The sequence below is a fragment of the Urtica dioica genome, chromosome 10, assembly GCF_054948205.1.
Source record: "Urtica dioica subsp. dioica isolate 48M chromosome 10, U.dioica_male_clone48M_v1_H2, whole genome shotgun sequence".
NCBI lineage: Eukaryota > Viridiplantae > Streptophyta > Magnoliopsida > Rosales > Urticaceae > Urtica > Urtica dioica.
In genome coordinates this window covers 22174241-22191045 of record NC_142765.1, presented here as the reverse complement: position 1 = coordinate 22191045, position 16805 = coordinate 22174241, and the positions used below count along the sequence as shown (strand labels likewise).

Below are 16805 nucleotides of genomic sequence, written 5' to 3'. Positions count from 1 at the left end.
CTTTAGATGGTTCCCTCCACTTTTGTGCACGTGAATATCTGTTGAATTCTTCTTATCTAGTCTTCGTCCGAAGCTTGGGTTCGCCCCTCCCCCTCAAAAGAGAAAATTTATCTTCTCCAATCACTTACCTATCGGGCCTCCGATAATATCTACATATTCATCATTTGGAATAATGACGTTGCGACTGGTCACAAAGGCTTAATTTGATGTAGTTGTGGTAGTTATACTCATCTTTTCCGAGAGTTAAGACGGCCCTGTCGCATGAACTTAGGACGGCCCTATCGCTCGAACTTAGGATTGCCCTGTCACACGGACTTAGGACGGCCTTGTCGCTTGCCGGTTCTCGAGATGGTGGTGTTACTTGCCACTTTTGAGCTTACTTTGGACATAGCCTTTTCGGGTTGTCTTAATTTTTCTTGAGCCGGGTCTGGCGAGTCTCTTTTCTTCTATCTCTGAGATGGGTTGTCATGTTTCTTGCAAAAGGGAAAACGACCCATAACACAAGCCATTAAAAATCGAAACAAAATTGGTATTTCAAACTCTCCTTGAAGTAACATTATACAATAGCATCAACCTTTGTAAAAGCTATAAATAAATAATTAAAAAAAAAACTAAGAAAAATAACTACAACGATGCCAAAAAAAGAAGAAGAAATCAGGAGAAGTGAATGCCAGCCTTGTTAAACAAAGAGAGCAAGTACAAGAACTCTTGCAGAGTGAGCTTCGAAGCTCTCTTATCCTCAAAATCGCCCTCCTTCAAGACCTTAAGAACCTTCTCTTTGAACTCCGACGGCCCACCTTCTTCTTCTTCTTCCTCAACTTCCATCCCATCCTCATCCTTGTCGTCATCGTCATCCAAATCCATCCCCGAAAATTCAATCTTACCCTCCCCCTTCGGGATTTGACTATGACTCTGACCCAAGTTGTTGTTCAATGCCTGGACAGTCTTGTAATTCTTCTCCAGCATAGCCACGACGCCCTTTTGCCTGTACATAACAGATACAGCTTTGGGTTAATAATAATAAAAAAAAAATTCTTGTATCGATTGGTATATGAGTGAAAGAAATACAAAAAAGGTATCGGACATTCGCGAGGTCCGTGCTCTCCAACTTAAAAACTACCTAACAAAAGACTTTCAGATTCTTCTTGATATCTATTCTCTACTAACTTCTAGATGTTCTAACAAAACCCCTGGCTTCTACACTTATTATTAAAAAAATTAGGAAAATAAACAGCTTAAACGTTTGACATTACTAAATAGCCAACGTTTAGTAAATCTTAAATAAATAGCCATAAATGATGACATGGCCTAATATATGGAAGTAGCTATTTACTTTAAGATTTACGTTTTTAAACATATGAAAGTGACTATTTATCTAAGATTTACCAAACGTTGGCTATTTAGCAATGTCAAACGTTTAAGTTGACTATTTTCCTAATGGACCCCTTATTATTCTAATACCCCCTAATAACCGAGGCCCTAACATGGTTTAAGTGAAAACGCAAGGGAGCGAATAAAGCATAAAATTACCTGTAGAGCGATCCGAGGGTCTTGTTCTTGCGGTTGAAGCAGACGCGGAGGAAGCCGTCCCACTCCTTCTGGTTGACTTGGATTGGGGGCGTCCGGGGCTCGATCCTGACGACGGAGGAGTCGACTTTTGGGGGCGGCCGGAAGTTGTTCTTTCCGACCTTGATGAGGTGCGAGACCCGCGAGAGCAGAGACGTGTTCACTGTGAGCCGGCAGTAGAGCTTGTCCCCCGGTTGGGCCACAAGCCTCATCGCAAACTCGCGCTGGAACATGATCACCGCGCTCCGGAAAGTCGGACGGCTCAGAAGCTTGAACGTCAGCGGCGACGAGATCTGGTACGGAATGTTCGCCACGCATATGTCGAAGTTCGGAAGCTCCGTTCGCAGAACATCGCCTTGGATCACCTGCCTCCACACGTGTCTTTACATCGTTAGTTACGCAATGCAAAAGAATCATTGATCCCGGGGCACCGGAACCGGAAGAGGACGGAAAATTTCTATTGTTCATCGGAATTTTTTCATTTTGGGATAATAAGATATAAATACCACAAACAAACACCAAAAGTTTTCTCATAGCTAAGTTATTTCACTCAACTACATTCAAACACCAAGCAAGAATATATGAATTTATTAGGCTAACTTAAAAATAAAAATTAGAAGTAACGAAATCTTTCTGTCTCTCTCTATAAATCTTTCAGAATACTAACAAAAAAGACCCTTAGAATTCAATCATGTTGGCTGTACAAGCACAAAAAAAAAAAAAAAAAAAATGCCTGACTAAGCTGTGAAAGGTTTCGTAGACATGCAAAAAAAAAAAAGCGATAACAACAATTAATGCATTCCATTGACACGACACTATTTGGACTTTGGAACCAGAAGACTGGTGTCACGATGAACACTCTCAAAGTGATGAAATCGACAAAATCAGGATGGATTAAAATTGAGAAGAGCACAAAAATTCTACACAGTGGAGGCTCAGAAAACTAAGCTAAACTCAGTCAATAATGTAATCAATCAATCGAGGCTTTTTTTTTTTTTTTCTCCTTCGCGAAATTCAATTGAAAACGAGAAGTAGCGAGCGAGTGACCTTGAGGCGAGTGGCGAAAGGCGATCCCTGGAAACGCCTCTGGAGCTCGAGAACCATGCGAGGATCGATCTCGACGGCGATGACGAAGCTTCCGGCCTCGAGAAGCTTCTTTGTTAGGTTTCCGGTACCGGGACCGATTTCGAGGATGGTGTCAGTGGACCTGATTCCGGCTTTCTGGACTATCGAGTCGACGAGCATCGGGTTTTTCAAGATATGCTGTCCCTTGGATTTGTGAAACGATATACCTCCCTGGTACGGCGCCGAACCGGCGCTCTGCCGCGGCTTCTCCTTCCTCGCCTTCCCTCCCGCCATGGACGCTCGAGCTTTCTCTTTCTTGGGGCTTGAGAGAGAGAGAGAGAGAGAGAGAGAGAGTTGGGAATTAGGGTCTTAGAAGGGTTTCATTCTCTTGTATTAAACGATAAACGACAAATAGTTTATACGACAATTTTCCCTTGCATACGACAAGTTTTCCACTTTTTCAACCAAGTCGTTTGGCTTAATGACTATTATCATTGCCTTCAGAAAAATTGCTTCATTCATGTTGTATTGCAATTTCTTTCTGTTTTTTCGTTATGATTAGGATATACTGATTTTGCCATAGTAGATTTTTTATTTATTTTTTATTTTGCTAATAATCGAGTATCGTTTCCCTCTCCGTCCGAATCCGCCACCAAGTCCATCGTCATCATCTCGAGCATTTATTGCCTGGTAATGCATATTACTGTTTTTTATTTTTTTATTCTGCTCTTAGTTATTCTATTAAGTTGGGAATTTCACATTTTTTAGGGAAACGAAACAATTAGTGGATGTAATTGTTTACAATGCTGTGATGTTGGGCGTGAGAAGTGTGTAGTTGCTAGCTTTTCAAACTTCAAAGGTTTTAAATTTGAGCCATAATAAACACAAGAGTATATATGGATAATGGATTAGTAAGATTTGCTTACCTACAGTTCTAAAAACTATCACTTCCATGTTAACTAGAATTTTAAAAAATGGGTTTTTTTTTTTTTTTTTTTTTAATGATAAATAAATATATAAACAAATTCGTCTTATGTTTACTCTCAAGATGTAAAAACCCTTGATATATTTTTTATTGCTTTTTTTAAAAAAGAAAAAGAAAAAAAGAAGGTATATTATTTAAGCTTACTGTGACTCAATTGCTTGATTGTAGTAAAGTTAAATGGAGGTACAAGCTCAAGAGGCAAGTAATTGCAAGCCTGATTTGGTTAAAGTGGCGTTTTGCCTTGGCTCCGAAAAGCACTCTGCGAGCTCGAACAGAGGAGGAGCTATTTCCGAGCAGCTTAGTGGGTTAAAAGAGGCAAGCATGGCGATATTGAAGGAGTACATCACCAAAAACAATGTCCCTATCGAAGTTCCCGATGAGCCGCTCGAGATGAGCTCCTCCGAGGACGACAATGAGGTTCTCGAGAAGCCGAAGAAGACCAAAAGAAACTGAAACTGAATTCTCTTCTATTTTTAGACCGGACTTTGTTTATGTTGTTTTTGTTGATAGCAAGCTATTTGTTTTTATTCAAGAACTGCTACAGGCAAGCTTTGGTTTACATAAGATTAAGTAGTCATTGAGATCATGAGATTGGTTGTGTATGTCACAAATTTAGCATCAAGGCAATTAATTTTGGCTTAAAAAATCTGTCTCTCCGAAAAACAATCATGCCTTTTTGTGAATGTGATTGTAACAATCACCTACTCTTTTGGCATTTTGATTAATTTGACTGGTTATACATATTGTATAGCACTAGAGACTTAAATGGTATTCATAGCAATTTAATGTTATACAAAGGAAATCAAGGATTTTGAATAGCAATTTGCAACTGACGATGACTTTTAAAGAAAAAAAAAAAGGGTTGAACACAAAGTGTTGCATCATTCCTTCAGTAATTAATTACAAGAAGCCACTGAAAACCAAAACAAAATTGGCATTTCAAACTCTAGTCGAAACTACATTATACAATAGTATCAACCTTTGTAAAGGCTATAAATAAACAAAAAATTAAAATAAAGAAAACAAACTAGGAAAAAAAAAAAACAAGTATAACGATGGACGGTCTTGTAATTCTTCTTCAGCATAGCCATGACACCCTTTTGCCTGTAGAGCGATCCGAGGGTCTAGTTCTCGCGGTTGAAGCAGACATGATCTAGTCTAAATTTTTAGTATTCCTAAATCGATACTTACCACGGTACTAATAAAATGAGAAAAAAAACATCTCCTAATTAATCATGCCTAGGTAATTTTCTTAGGTAGAAATAGAACATAAAAACTAAACAAATGAAACGCATAAACAGGGTTTCAAATGCGGTAAAATGGTAAATCAAGCAAAAGCAAACAAATCAAGCATCGATGAATCGGATGTCAAATGTGTGAGGGTGGATTTGCCAAACGTTCAAAGCCGCATATTCCTCCAAACACTCCTTCAGTTGGGCTTCACTATAACCCTGCTCAAACCAAAACCAAAACAAAAATATTATGAATGTGATCAAGACCTGAATATTAAAGAGTCTTTGCAGATGAATAAAGAAAAACATATGATTGAGTTTTTCAAAAAGACATTTTTGGAGTCTTTTCAAAGTTTTAGGCTTAATGCATGAAATTTTCTGAAGATGCATAAAAAGACTCCTAAAAAGATGTCTTTTTGAAAACTTTTTGTCTACATATTTTTGTCCTTTGTCTCGCAGAAACACTCGAGTCCGATTCTCCATGTAAGTCATGGTGTGAGAGATATTGAAAAGTGACCTTTCGAGATATCCAATTGAGGGCATGAGCGTAGGTGAGGTCCATCTTGCGGGAGCGAGCAGCTTCGTCTCTTAAGATGGAGTAGATATCGGAGATGGCATCGAGCCCTGATTTTTGGCGATCGTCCGAGTACAGCGAGAACTTCGACATCTGCATTAGCCTCAAAGCCTCGTCCACGTCACTCTGGGCCACCGTGTCCGAGAATCTCAGCCTCGCAAGTGCCTGCAAACAAATGAACTCGGTTCACATTGGCATATCATATCATATCTTGGATAACGCCAAAATACTAGAGCAATGTTATTGTCAAGACTTGTGATACAAATCACTAGTATTACTAATAAATTCGGTTCAATACTCAAGAGGTGAACCAACCCTCCGATAGCATCACTCTACATTGTCGGGATAAACTAACTGTGATACAACTACGGAGTATAAACTAACTGAATAACTCTTCTCATGAATCCTGATGACCTATTTATAATTTTGTCGGGAGGGTAAATTAGTCGTTTTGCATGTTTGATCGCATTATTTAATTATTTATTTTTAGCATATATAGATCATTAGGGTTTATGAGAAGAGTTGCTCAGTTAGATAATTTGAGTAATCAGCTGTTTAGTTCACTTCTTTGAGTACTGAATTGAATTCATCAATGGTAGTGGTGATTTGTGCTTTGGGTCCTATCAGTTTTTTCATAACAAGTCGAACATAAGGAGTAAGGACCAAATCTATCCAACAAGAAAAAAACGGAAATCTATAATAACCCATGCCAAACCATTTCATTTCTATATTTTCTAACCTTCAAGTACAAGTAAATGAGTACCGACTATAAAATGATGTTTCTAACTTTTATCTGTCCTGTAATGAACCGAGGGAATTGGTGTGAATGTAGTTCAGAAAGTGAATTTAGAAATAAGACTTACAGCTGATATGCGAAGAATACTGAGGAGAGTTCTGATGGTTGTGTAAGTATGGGGAGCATCAGATTTAGCTTCTTCTTGGCGGATGCTAGAGTAGGCAGTGGCAATATACTCCTCGAGCTCCTTCGGTACCGTTGGAGACAATCTTCTCGCCGCAGATATATATGCTCTGGAAACACATCCACACAAATAATACAGGAAAATATCAGATGAAAACAAATCATAGATAACCAGCTACACCCAACTGGCTAAACTTTGTGTTATAGCATCAAAAAGACGATAAGGGGACCTAAATATGTTCATTTCGGGAAGTTTGATGACATATATACATACAGTAATAGTATGTAGTGTGTAAGACTTACCGAAGCACAGATGGATCGAGTGGAGTGAAGCCAAGAGATGGAGATTCTCTGTTTTGGTGGACGTAAACAATATGCCTAGCCATCTCAAGATCACTATCCATATCAGCTCGGTCCAGAATCAACCACAGAAGATCAAATCTTGACAACAGAGCTGGAGGGAGATTGATGTTCTCGGCAGGAGTTCTACGCATGTCATATCTCCCCCTTCAAGATATACACAAACAAGGATTGATTAGAGAGAATTATACATCTAAATACATATATACATACATACACACACACACACACATATATATATATATAAACTCGAGAAATGAGGAAGATATTGAAATTGAGGAAATATACCATGCTGGATTAGCAGCAGCAAGGACAGCAGTTCTTGCATTCAAGGATGTAGTTATTCCAGCCTTGGCAATGCTGACGGTTTGCTGTTCCATGACTTCATGGATCGCTGTCCGATCCGAGTCATCCATCTTATCAAACTCATCAATAGCACATATACCCATATCTGCCAGCACCTGAACAGCCCACAATACTCGAAATCAAATCAAAGTTGAGAAATATAGTAAACGGCATTTCAGCTAAAACCAAATTCCATAGTTTCTTTTAACTGATAAGCTTGAGGATCGTGAGTGCAAAAATGTATACAAGTAATATTGTAAAGTAAAGAAGAAAAAAAAGGGAGGTTAAACGAGCAATGATGTACACTAAACAGAGCAAAGTATGGCTCACCAAAGCTCCGCCTTCAAGAACAAACTCATTTGTGACTGGATCTTTCTGAACCGCAGCGGTCAAACCAACTCCGCTGCTTCCTTTGCCTGTGGTATAAACTCCCCTCGGGGCTACATTAATTATGTGCTTAAGAAGCTGACTCTTTGCAACTCCAGGATCACCCATCAAGCAAATGTGCAAATCCCCTCTAATCTGCAATAAAAAAAAATAAATAAAAAAAGAATCATATGGAGCCCAATTCGACAACCGCTTAAAAAATCATAATTGTATCAAGAAATAACCTCAATCACACAAGCTATTTATCTCCACTTTGTATTGTTGCTTATTTACATGAAGTTTTGTATGTTTAATTTAATATACGAAGTCAATTATTATACCTTCATTCCATCTTTTAGCTTCCTGTGTGGAGCACCGACGAGTAACAGAAGTAGAGCCTTCTTAATATCATCATGTCCGAAAATTTCAGGAGCCAAGGAACGTGAAAGCTTGTTGTATATATCTCCATCCTCAGCTAAGCGAGCGATTTGCTCTTCTTCATCTCCTGCAAATTCGTAACTGCGCCAGAATGCAATTTAAACATCATGAGAGATAACAGGATCACAAGAAAATTGAAGAAACATCTGATTTCAATGACTGACTAGAAAAGTCTAAGAGCTTATTTTCAGAGATTGAAACAAGTAAAGTGATATAAACACAGATGTGAGGTAAATAATACCTAAACAGTGTTAAGGAGTGTTAACTATCATAAATTCAGAATCAGCAAGTGTACAACACTGAGAACTGGAAACGCTTACTCTTCATATTTTTTCTTGAAATGTGAAACTGACATGGCCTCCAAATAGGTATCAGCAACTAAGCCAGCCCGCATCGCTCTAAACCCAACATAAGGCATAGGAAGGAATATCCCAGAAAATTCCGCAACATCACCTGGAGCCACCTAAAAATGGTATATAAAAGAGAAATCAATTAAAGTAACTAAAAAAGACCCACATATTGCAAGCAATAGTGATGCCAACTGAAGCTGTTCAGTTCACACCGAAATGTAATTGAAAGTGTAGTGTTTTAATGTGTCTGCATTTTTCTCCTTAAAAGTTGTAATGTCAACCCAATGTTATGTGCAGATAAATTTATCTTGAAAGAGAAAAATTCTGGTTGAGATAACCAACCTTTCTTGTGAGTTCTCCCCTCAAGTGAACGGTCATTGTTCTTGGAATATGCCCTTTTGGAACATGCTCAGCTAGTTCTTGAATTTTTGCCTGAAAATTGACCATATCAAAATGTTAGCCCCTGTTGTGGAAAAATATAATTCAACATAAGATCATGAAGTTATGACTAACCACAAACCTCCTGAAACCTCAGAAACTTTGATGCTCTGAGTTGAAGGATAAGATTACCCTTTGTTCTATTTATATTGCAACGTCTGGATGGGCACTCAAATAGGGGCATGAAAATCCGAGCAGTTACTTCCTGTTAGCGTCACAAAGGGAAAACGAGAGCATTAGATTACATAGAGAGATAGAAAACCAAAAAAATTAAAATAATGTTGCTTTACCGCAAATATCGAGCAAAGCCCACAAAATTAAATGAAAATGTAACACATGTAACATTCTTATGTGATCAAAGTAATTGATCACCTGGTAAATTTCAAAACCACATTCTTCACATGTGTACACAGCAACTTGCATCAGTGGCTTGACATCTGAACATCGAATTACGATGCCTGATATTTTTACGAGCTGACCTATATGTGAAGCCTTGACCTCCCTAATGGTAAAAGGCCTTCCTTTCGAAGATGCTTTGATATAAACTTCACTGGAAATATAATTAACTATCATTAAATCAACAAGGAGGTGAGCTAAAATACCAAATTGAAGAATAAAAGATATGCTCATAGCTTACTAGTAGCGCTTGATTTCAGAAGGCATCTTCTGATTAGGATCAGAACCATCCATCGTATCGGGTCCATCATCAGACCTTTGTGTCATCAATATATCATGATCATCATCAATAAATGCCTCTGTAGGCGCTGGCATGAGCTCATCAATTGCATCTGCAAATATTCCAACGTATCTCCTAGTATTCTCGGTGACCCTTCGGAAAAACTCTTCGTCCATATCCTTGCACTAAAAATGCAATAATCAATACCCATAGGAAAAAAAAACTGCAGGCAAGGCTAAATCAAAACCAAATTATGAACTCACATTAAACAAGTCATCGAGATTGATTTGTACGGATCGGATTTTGCGGTTTGCTACTTCTTGCTGAAAAATAAAACATAACAGAGCACAAGTTATAGTTTTGCCGACACAAATTTCGAACGAAACAGTATTCACTCAATTTCTGAATAAAAAAGCTTAGCGAATAGAAAGTAAGAAATTCAGTCAGAATGCTTTTCTGAAAGATATACCAAAAAAAAAAAAAACCACCAAAGTTATCAAAAATGAAAAAAGAGAAGCACGATTTCTAGGTTTATTTCTCGCAGCCAAATGCAATTATAGAGTGAAAGAAGATACGATAGAAACAATCAAAACTTACGAGGATGGTCATGTATTTGGCGTCTCCATCGATGTCGGCGAAGTTGGAGAGAAAGTCCTTGGCTAGGACTGAGAATTTGAAGATCGAATCAGAAAGAAAAAAAAGTGAGGCGAATAGAAATTCAGATCTGAAGAAGTAGTTTAGGTTTACCTTTGTCGGAGTCAAAATCGACGTCCTTCATCATCGTACCTTAAGAGTGACCGAAGAGCCTAAGAGAAAAAAGCGAGAGCAAGACTGAGAGCTCTGAGAGAGAGAGAGGGAAATCGGAGTTGAGTATTTGGCGGCAAAAGGGAGTATCTATTGACGTAAGAGAGGTTTTGGCGGGTTAATGTTATTGCAATGGACGGTCATGATCGATGGCTTTTCCGTTAAGAGCATGATCAAACCGTCCAGAAAAAAGATTGTAAAACAACAAAAGTGTGGCTGCTGGGATTCGAGCCCAGGTCTCCACGGCCACAACGTGGAATTCTTACCACTAAACTACAGCCACTTTTGTTTCTTCTGTTACAAGTTTAATGTAGACATATTTTTGATATATTGAAAGAGTTGTTAGACCAGCTCTTTCTTCTTAGTAGTTGTTCCCGTCTGTTCCAAGCTATTGGAGGGATGTGTGAGTGAAGAATGAAACTTTAGTTTGTAACTTGACAATATTGTATTTACTAACCTTTAAATTAATAAGGTGATACGTTTTAATTGGCATTGAGGTTGGTATATATAAATGAATTTTTTTGAATTCATTTGTAAGTCATTCTTTTAGTGACGTAGAGTTGTTTTTCTTAAAAATTTGGAGACATTTTTTAAAACGTCTTAAAAAACATGGACTTTTTATGAAATTTTGAGAATTCGTGATGAATTTATAACGAAATTCTAAAATTCGTGATCAATCGGTAAAAAAAATTGAAGAATTTCGTGATAAATCAATCACAAAAGTGGAACGAGGCGGAATGTGATCAATGGAGACAGTAAAAGTTGAGAAGGTAAACGTTAATGGAAGTTTTAGGGAAAAAATTGCGAGAGAGAATGAAAAAAAGATGGTCTGGAATGAATCGACGAACACAATCGAGTAAGTTAAAAACTATATACGGCGTTTATATAAAAAAAACGCCGTGTATAGTTTGACACGTCCACGTGCGTGCTGTTATTTGACTAGCATTACACATAGCGTTTTTATATAAACGTCGTGTATTGTTTTCTTGACACGTTTATTTGGTGGTGTGTGATTGGGCCAAAATAATATACTGCGTTTATTTAAGAGCGTCGTGTGATATATCTCACGACGCTTTGTAGCATAGCACACATAGCAGCATATAACAATTTAAAAATAAAAAAATTTAATGGCGTTTTTTCTTGGAGAACTGTAAAAAATAATGCCCTTTAAATCATATTTTGCAGTAGTGTAATTTTCATCATATATATTGTATGTATTTTGTTTCGATAATTGCAATTTCATTTTATACAACAACTCAACAAGTGTGAGTATGGGTTGGATATGCTACGTACCTAAAATAGCATGCATGTAGACCATCTGTCCGTTTTAAACTATTATTTTATTATGGCTAGTAGCATTGTGTAATAAGCAAATAATTGAACAGCATGTATCTAGTATAATTATTTTTTTAATATACATTTAGAGTTTCAACTTTCAATAGATAGTTTGGTACTTGATACAAGTGCAATAGTCAATGGCCTCTCCTCAGTTTTTATTTGGCATCTCTAAATCAGCATATGAATTTTGAAATTCTAAATCGATACCTATTTCTTTGTTTTTTGTTTTCTTTAAGTTAAAAAAAAGCTCTAGCGTGGAACTCAAAGAGACGTTTATTTTAACCTATACATTTCTTATTAATTTTAGGAAAAAAGTTGTTACTTGGTATACAATCAAATGATCAGATATCTTCTTGTCACAAACTGATATTAATTTTTTTTTGGTATAATTAGATTTGTTGTATCATTCAACTCATCTAACATATTAAACAAGTATAGACATTGTTTACATTCAACATAAAATGACATCATATAAGATCTTTCGTAACAACATTACCCATTACAATTATAGAAAACTAATATTTTAATATGGGATTATAACAAACTCTATTAAAAAATTACAATTCACCCCTATCATAATACTTCTTTTGAAACCTATAAATAGAGAAGATATGTATATCAAAGCCTCTCAACCTTATACACCCTATAAAAAACACAAACTCATTGTTCAAGTTTAATTTAAAGAAAATGGCATTGATATCTCGCCAAACCCTCATTCTCCTTGTCCTAGTGGCCTTAACAACGGCGACGACGTCGAATGGGTTGATTATCATCAACGGAATTTCGGTGACACAAATCCGAATATTGGGGCAGGTGACATGTCCCATTCCACCACCGCCCCCGCCGCCGGGAAGTGAGCCGATCCTGAACGGCATCAATGTGGCCCTCAATTGCGGCGGGAGGAATCAATCTCTCGCAAATGCTTTAGCGGACTTGAACGGCTTCTTCGAGCTCGTCCTCGACAACACGCTCCAGACGCTCCTTTTCAACCCCTCAGAGTGCTTCGTTGTTGTTCGGCTCCCGATCACACGGTGCCGGGTGTACCCTCCCACCGGAATCCTCCGAGGCACCCTCAACTTTGTCAGCTTCCTTCAGCCTCTCTTCAACGCTGTCGCCATCGTCACCGCTGGGCCGCTTCGCCTCGTTACCTAAATATATAACTGATAATTATATGGAGTACTAATAAGTTATGATGAATAAGAGCTTCCAATATGAAATGATAAGAAAACAAAGACTAGAAAAATAAAGGATAAAAATAAAAGGAGTATGGTTATCTATTATAGCAAGGAGAAGATCCAAGTTGTGGTGTAATGCAACGCAATGCTTATTATTCTTCTTCTCCATCATTACTTCATATATCTCATTATGATTGACCCTTCTTTGTATTCTACTTTAATCCTATATTTTTTTTAAGTTACGATGTATTTGAAATGATTATTCCAAAAGCATGACAATTTGGTAATATATTTCTTATTATCCAATAGATGTCATTTAATCCAAAGGTATGACAACAAATGGCATTGAAAACAATTTTTTATGACCTATTTTTCATCAAATGTAACGTTTTCATGACATTTGTAGCTGCAACTATTGCGTGCGACTAGTCGTGGCTAAATAGTCGCGGAAGTAGTTAGCCGCGACTTGATAGCGACGAGGCAACAACCACGGTATTTTTCACGACTAAATCATTTAGCCGCAACTTTTTGGCAGGCCCGGCTGAAGGGTGGGGCGAGTGGGGCAGTCGCCCCAGGCCCCTTCAGAGCAAGGCCCATATTTTGTTCTTCAATATAATATAGGCCCATATTTTATGTACAGCGAATATTTGTTTTAGGAGGCACATTTTTTCAAGTTGACTTGAAATAAAGCAACAGGTCTTCTTCAGAAATAAAGCTCATATTCAAGTCAAAAGAAAAGGAGCCAACATACTTCAATAAAAAAAATATAAAAAAACAGGTCCTCAGACTTTAAATATAAATCGAAAATGTAGAGTTAGGAAAATCTCACGTACTGCACTCATATAAAACTGAAATAGATGTGTGAAAATATACATAAACATACATTTATACATGCTATTATGAATTAATTCTTTTGAAAAAGTAATAAAAAATAAAACAAAAGCTTGTTCCAAGAAAATAAAGAACCATTCCTTTTACAATTTTACAAATGACAAGCATCATTCTATATTTTGTAGGCCTAAGACGCTTATGTGTATAAACTTTAAATTATGAATTTGTGTTTACAAAAAAACATATTATATGTAAAAAAAGATATTACAATGACATAATTAAATTTAATTCTAGTATAGTTTGGTAATTACATTTTTAACTTTTAAAATTATAAATTGAATTTTTCAATTTTATATTAACATAAATATTAAATTACATAAATGCCCCCTGAACTTTTGACCATTTAACAACGTGGTCCCTATTTTTATTTTTCTTACAGCGTCGCCCTTGAACTTTGACAATCTTACAAACTTAGTCCTTCCGTCAAATTTTGGGAGTATATTCCGTCTATTTTAACTTGTGTAATAACTTGAATATTTAAAATTACCTATATATCCTTTATTTAATTATTTTATATTTAAAATTAATAGATTAAAATTAAAAAATTTCATTTTTCATTTTCTTTGTTGTCTTTTTTTAATATTTTTTTTATACATTTCCATTATACTTTTTTTCACGATAATAGAAAATTAATAATAAATAATAATTCATTTTTATTAAAAATTCATACTTTACATAATTATTTTATTTTATTTTTTTATATAATAAATAATAATTTTTAATAATATTAAATCATTATAAAATCAATATTTTTTGTTATTTTACAATTTTGTCCCTGTTTAAATAGTCACATGCCAATCACATGGGAAAAAATGGATGGATTGTTGAGAAAAATAGACGGAAGGACTAAGTTTGTAAAATTGTCAAAGTTCAAGGGCGACGCTGTAAGAAAAATAAAAGTAGGGACTACGTTGTTAAATGATCAAAAGTTCAGGGGGCATTTATGTAATTTATCCTAAATATTTTGATAAAAAAGGACCTTTTTTTATCCATCGCCCAAGGCCCCTAAAAAGGTTGAGCCGCCTCTGCTTTTTGGTCTACAGCCGCGACAAATGTCGCTGCTAAACTTTGTATTTGTTGTAGTGCTAAAAACATCTTTGAACCTTTAGCTGGTTCCCTCCACACTTGTGAACCATGTGCACGTGAATATCTGTTGAATTCTTACATAATTATCAGACATGACTACTCCCATATATGAGGCCTTTGGGTTCGAAAACTGCCAACCTCGACTTGATAATGCATGATACTATTGGATTAGAAGACATGTTTTGACAGTAAACAAAAATTGTATCCTACTTAAGTGATACCTGGCAATGACCTATTTCCCAAATAATATGGGAATGAAATGCAAGTGGTTTCATGCTATCTGTTTCTTGATGACTTGTTCTTTGAACGTTTAATGTATACTTTTTCTTCTTAACTACTATTCCATTAATATTATTTCGTTATACATTTACTCTACGGTAAGCGGTTTCTTACTGGTATCGGTTTCTCCTTCTTTTTTTTTGTCTGAATTTCCCTCGATTTCCACTCCGATAAGCAGTTTTCCCCTAAAATTGAAGTCCCGGTACGATAACGGTAACAGTAAGACCATCTTTGCTTTTATAAACAGCTAAAATCCAAGATTACATGTAGTAGTTGTATATTTGTTAAAATGGACTTCTAATATATTTTTGGACGAAAATACTTTTTCTTAAAATAAATTCATTGTTTTTCATTTTTCATCCAATGATATTTACGACCAACAACACTTTGGATTGGAGTCGATGTTTCTCCTTAAATTTTAATTTTTTTTTTAAATGTATCCGATGAATAACGATGAAATTTTGATTTCACTGTTTTTTCTTTTGTCTAAATTGATTTTGTTTTTAATAAAGGTGCCTTTTGGTTCTTTCTGCAATTTTTTCATTTTTTTGTAGACTACGGTTAACTTGGATATAATCGGTTAAACTTAATCGGTTTTAAATATTTTTAACAAGGAAAAATTGTACAAAATAGTCATTTGAAACTTATTGATTAGCAAAATAGTCAAAATTTCAACTTTTCAGCAAAATAACCAAGTTAACGTTTTCAAAAAAATTTTGACAACCAAGATTAAATTTTTTAACAATTAATATAAGCAATTTATCACTTTCAAAAAAATTAATCTTGGGGTCAATTTAAAAAAAAAAAAAAAACCAGATGACTGCACATTTTGGCTATTTCACTAAATTAAGACAAACGTTAGCTATTTTACAAATTCATAACTTTAAATTGGCTATTTAGCTAATTCACCCTTTTAACAAAATAAAATTAAATTAATGATCGATTAATTTTTACTTGGTAATAATATGAGGTCAGAGAGGGGCCAATTTCCTTTACCCGCGATCTATACATTCACCTTTAAATTACGATGATCACATTTAACCTTTAGTAATAACTCTTGCTGGCATATGCATCATCTTAAGAAGATGTTTTTTTTCAAAGGTATCGTAAGAAGATGTTATATTTTATTAGATATTGGTACAAAGGGTAAATAATCCGGTTAACTGACACCAGCGTAGTGCTCTTCTGTCAATAAGGCTTCTGGCAATGAACTTGAGGAGCGAATGAAAGAGCAATGGATTAGGTTGACATGTTGTTTAAAAAATATCCGATAAAGTAAGAAATTTGTAAAAAAAAAAAAAAGTCCACGAAACTGCAAGATCTTCAACGATATTCGAAACCCTAGCTTCTCATAGAGAAACTGAGATGTGTTTGGCCATGAAATGAGGAAATGGGAGAAGGAAAAGAGGCGTTAAGGAGTTACGTGTTCATATTTTAACTTAAGGTATTTGTATTTGAACCTTTCAAATGTCTAACACCTTAATTTACCTAAACTGCACAATTAAGACCTTGATTTTCAAAAGTGAAGCCTCGTTAGCTTTAGTTTATCCAGTTTCCCTTTCATTTTATAAGAACAAGTGTGAGTACTAGTATGGGCATAGGAGGAGAATCTTTGTGATGGCATGAGACGACGTGGCTTTAATCGTTTTTGTCAATGGCTCGTACTTAAAATAGTATGCATGTAGAAAAACTGTCTGTTTTAAAAATTATTATATTTGTAAGTAGCTGGACTAGTAGCTGTAAGCAAATACTTGAGCAGAATGTATGATATAATTTTTTATATTTATACGTTCAATTTTCAATAGATAGGTCGTAAGTGCAATAATACATTAGGTTAAAAAATTTATATATTACAAATTTGTTTGAATTTGGCAGTTCTAACTCCGGCTAGCAAATTTTTAAATACTAAATTGATACG

The 16805-nt window shown here is 35.8% G+C and overlaps 4 protein-coding genes and 1 non-coding gene across 6 annotated transcripts; 2 read left to right on the top strand and 3 right to left on the bottom strand.

Annotated features, from left to right (window-relative positions):
• Positions 1-508: 508 nt before the first annotated feature.
• Positions 509-2979, bottom strand: DIM1A (Ribosomal RNA adenine dimethylase family protein). The gene is made up of 3 exons (XM_089627610.1): positions 2614-2979; positions 1531-1931; positions 509-985 (listed from the first exon to the last, which is right to left on the bottom strand). The coding sequence occupies exons 1-3, from the start codon at positions 2923-2925 to the stop codon at positions 655-657; spliced, it is 1044 nt and encodes a 347-aa protein (XP_089483736.1). The 5' UTR covers positions 2926-2979; the 3' UTR covers positions 509-654.
• A 154-nt stretch (positions 2980-3133) lies between these two features.
• On the top strand, positions 3134-4180 carry LOC149384057 (uncharacterized). 2 transcript variants are annotated; one of them, XM_089629247.1, is made up of 2 exons: positions 3134-3321; positions 3790-4180. In XM_089629247.1, exon 2 carries the CDS (start codon positions 3794-3796, stop codon positions 4067-4069), a length of 276 nt encoding a protein of 91 aa, XP_089485373.1. In that variant the 5' UTR covers positions 3134-3321; positions 3790-3793; the 3' UTR covers positions 4070-4180. The 2 variants fall into 2 exon arrangements, with proteins under 2 accessions (XP_089485373.1, XP_089485372.1); XM_089629246.1 differs by having other exon boundaries at positions 3785-4180.
• Positions 4181-4478: 298 nt separating this feature from the next.
• Positions 4479-10179, bottom strand: LOC149384056 (DNA replication licensing factor MCM7-like). The gene is made up of 15 exons (XM_089629245.1): positions 10062-10179; positions 9912-9979; positions 9578-9637; positions 9276-9499; positions 9011-9188; positions 8721-8843; positions 8543-8632; positions 8171-8313; positions 7754-7931; positions 7377-7568; positions 6990-7162; positions 6645-6848; positions 6286-6451; positions 5366-5587; positions 4479-5067 (listed from the first exon to the last, which is right to left on the bottom strand). Exons 1-15 carry the CDS (start codon positions 10093-10095, stop codon positions 4963-4965), a joined length of 2160 nt encoding a protein of 719 aa, XP_089485371.1. The 5' UTR covers positions 10096-10179; the 3' UTR covers positions 4479-4962.
• Positions 10180-10329: 150 nt separating this feature from the next.
• On the bottom strand, positions 10330-10401 carry TRNAH-GUG (transfer RNA histidin (anticodon GUG)). Its single transcript has one exon. It is a non-coding gene; the product is annotated as a tRNA-His (tRNA).
• Positions 10402-12143: 1742 nt separating this feature from the next.
• LOC149384054 (uncharacterized) lies at positions 12144-12608 on the top strand. Its single transcript, XM_089627981.1, has one exon. The coding sequence runs from the start codon at positions 12144-12146 to the stop codon at positions 12606-12608; it is 465 nt and encodes a 154-aa protein (XP_089484107.1).
• Positions 12609-16805: the final 4197 nt, after the last annotated feature.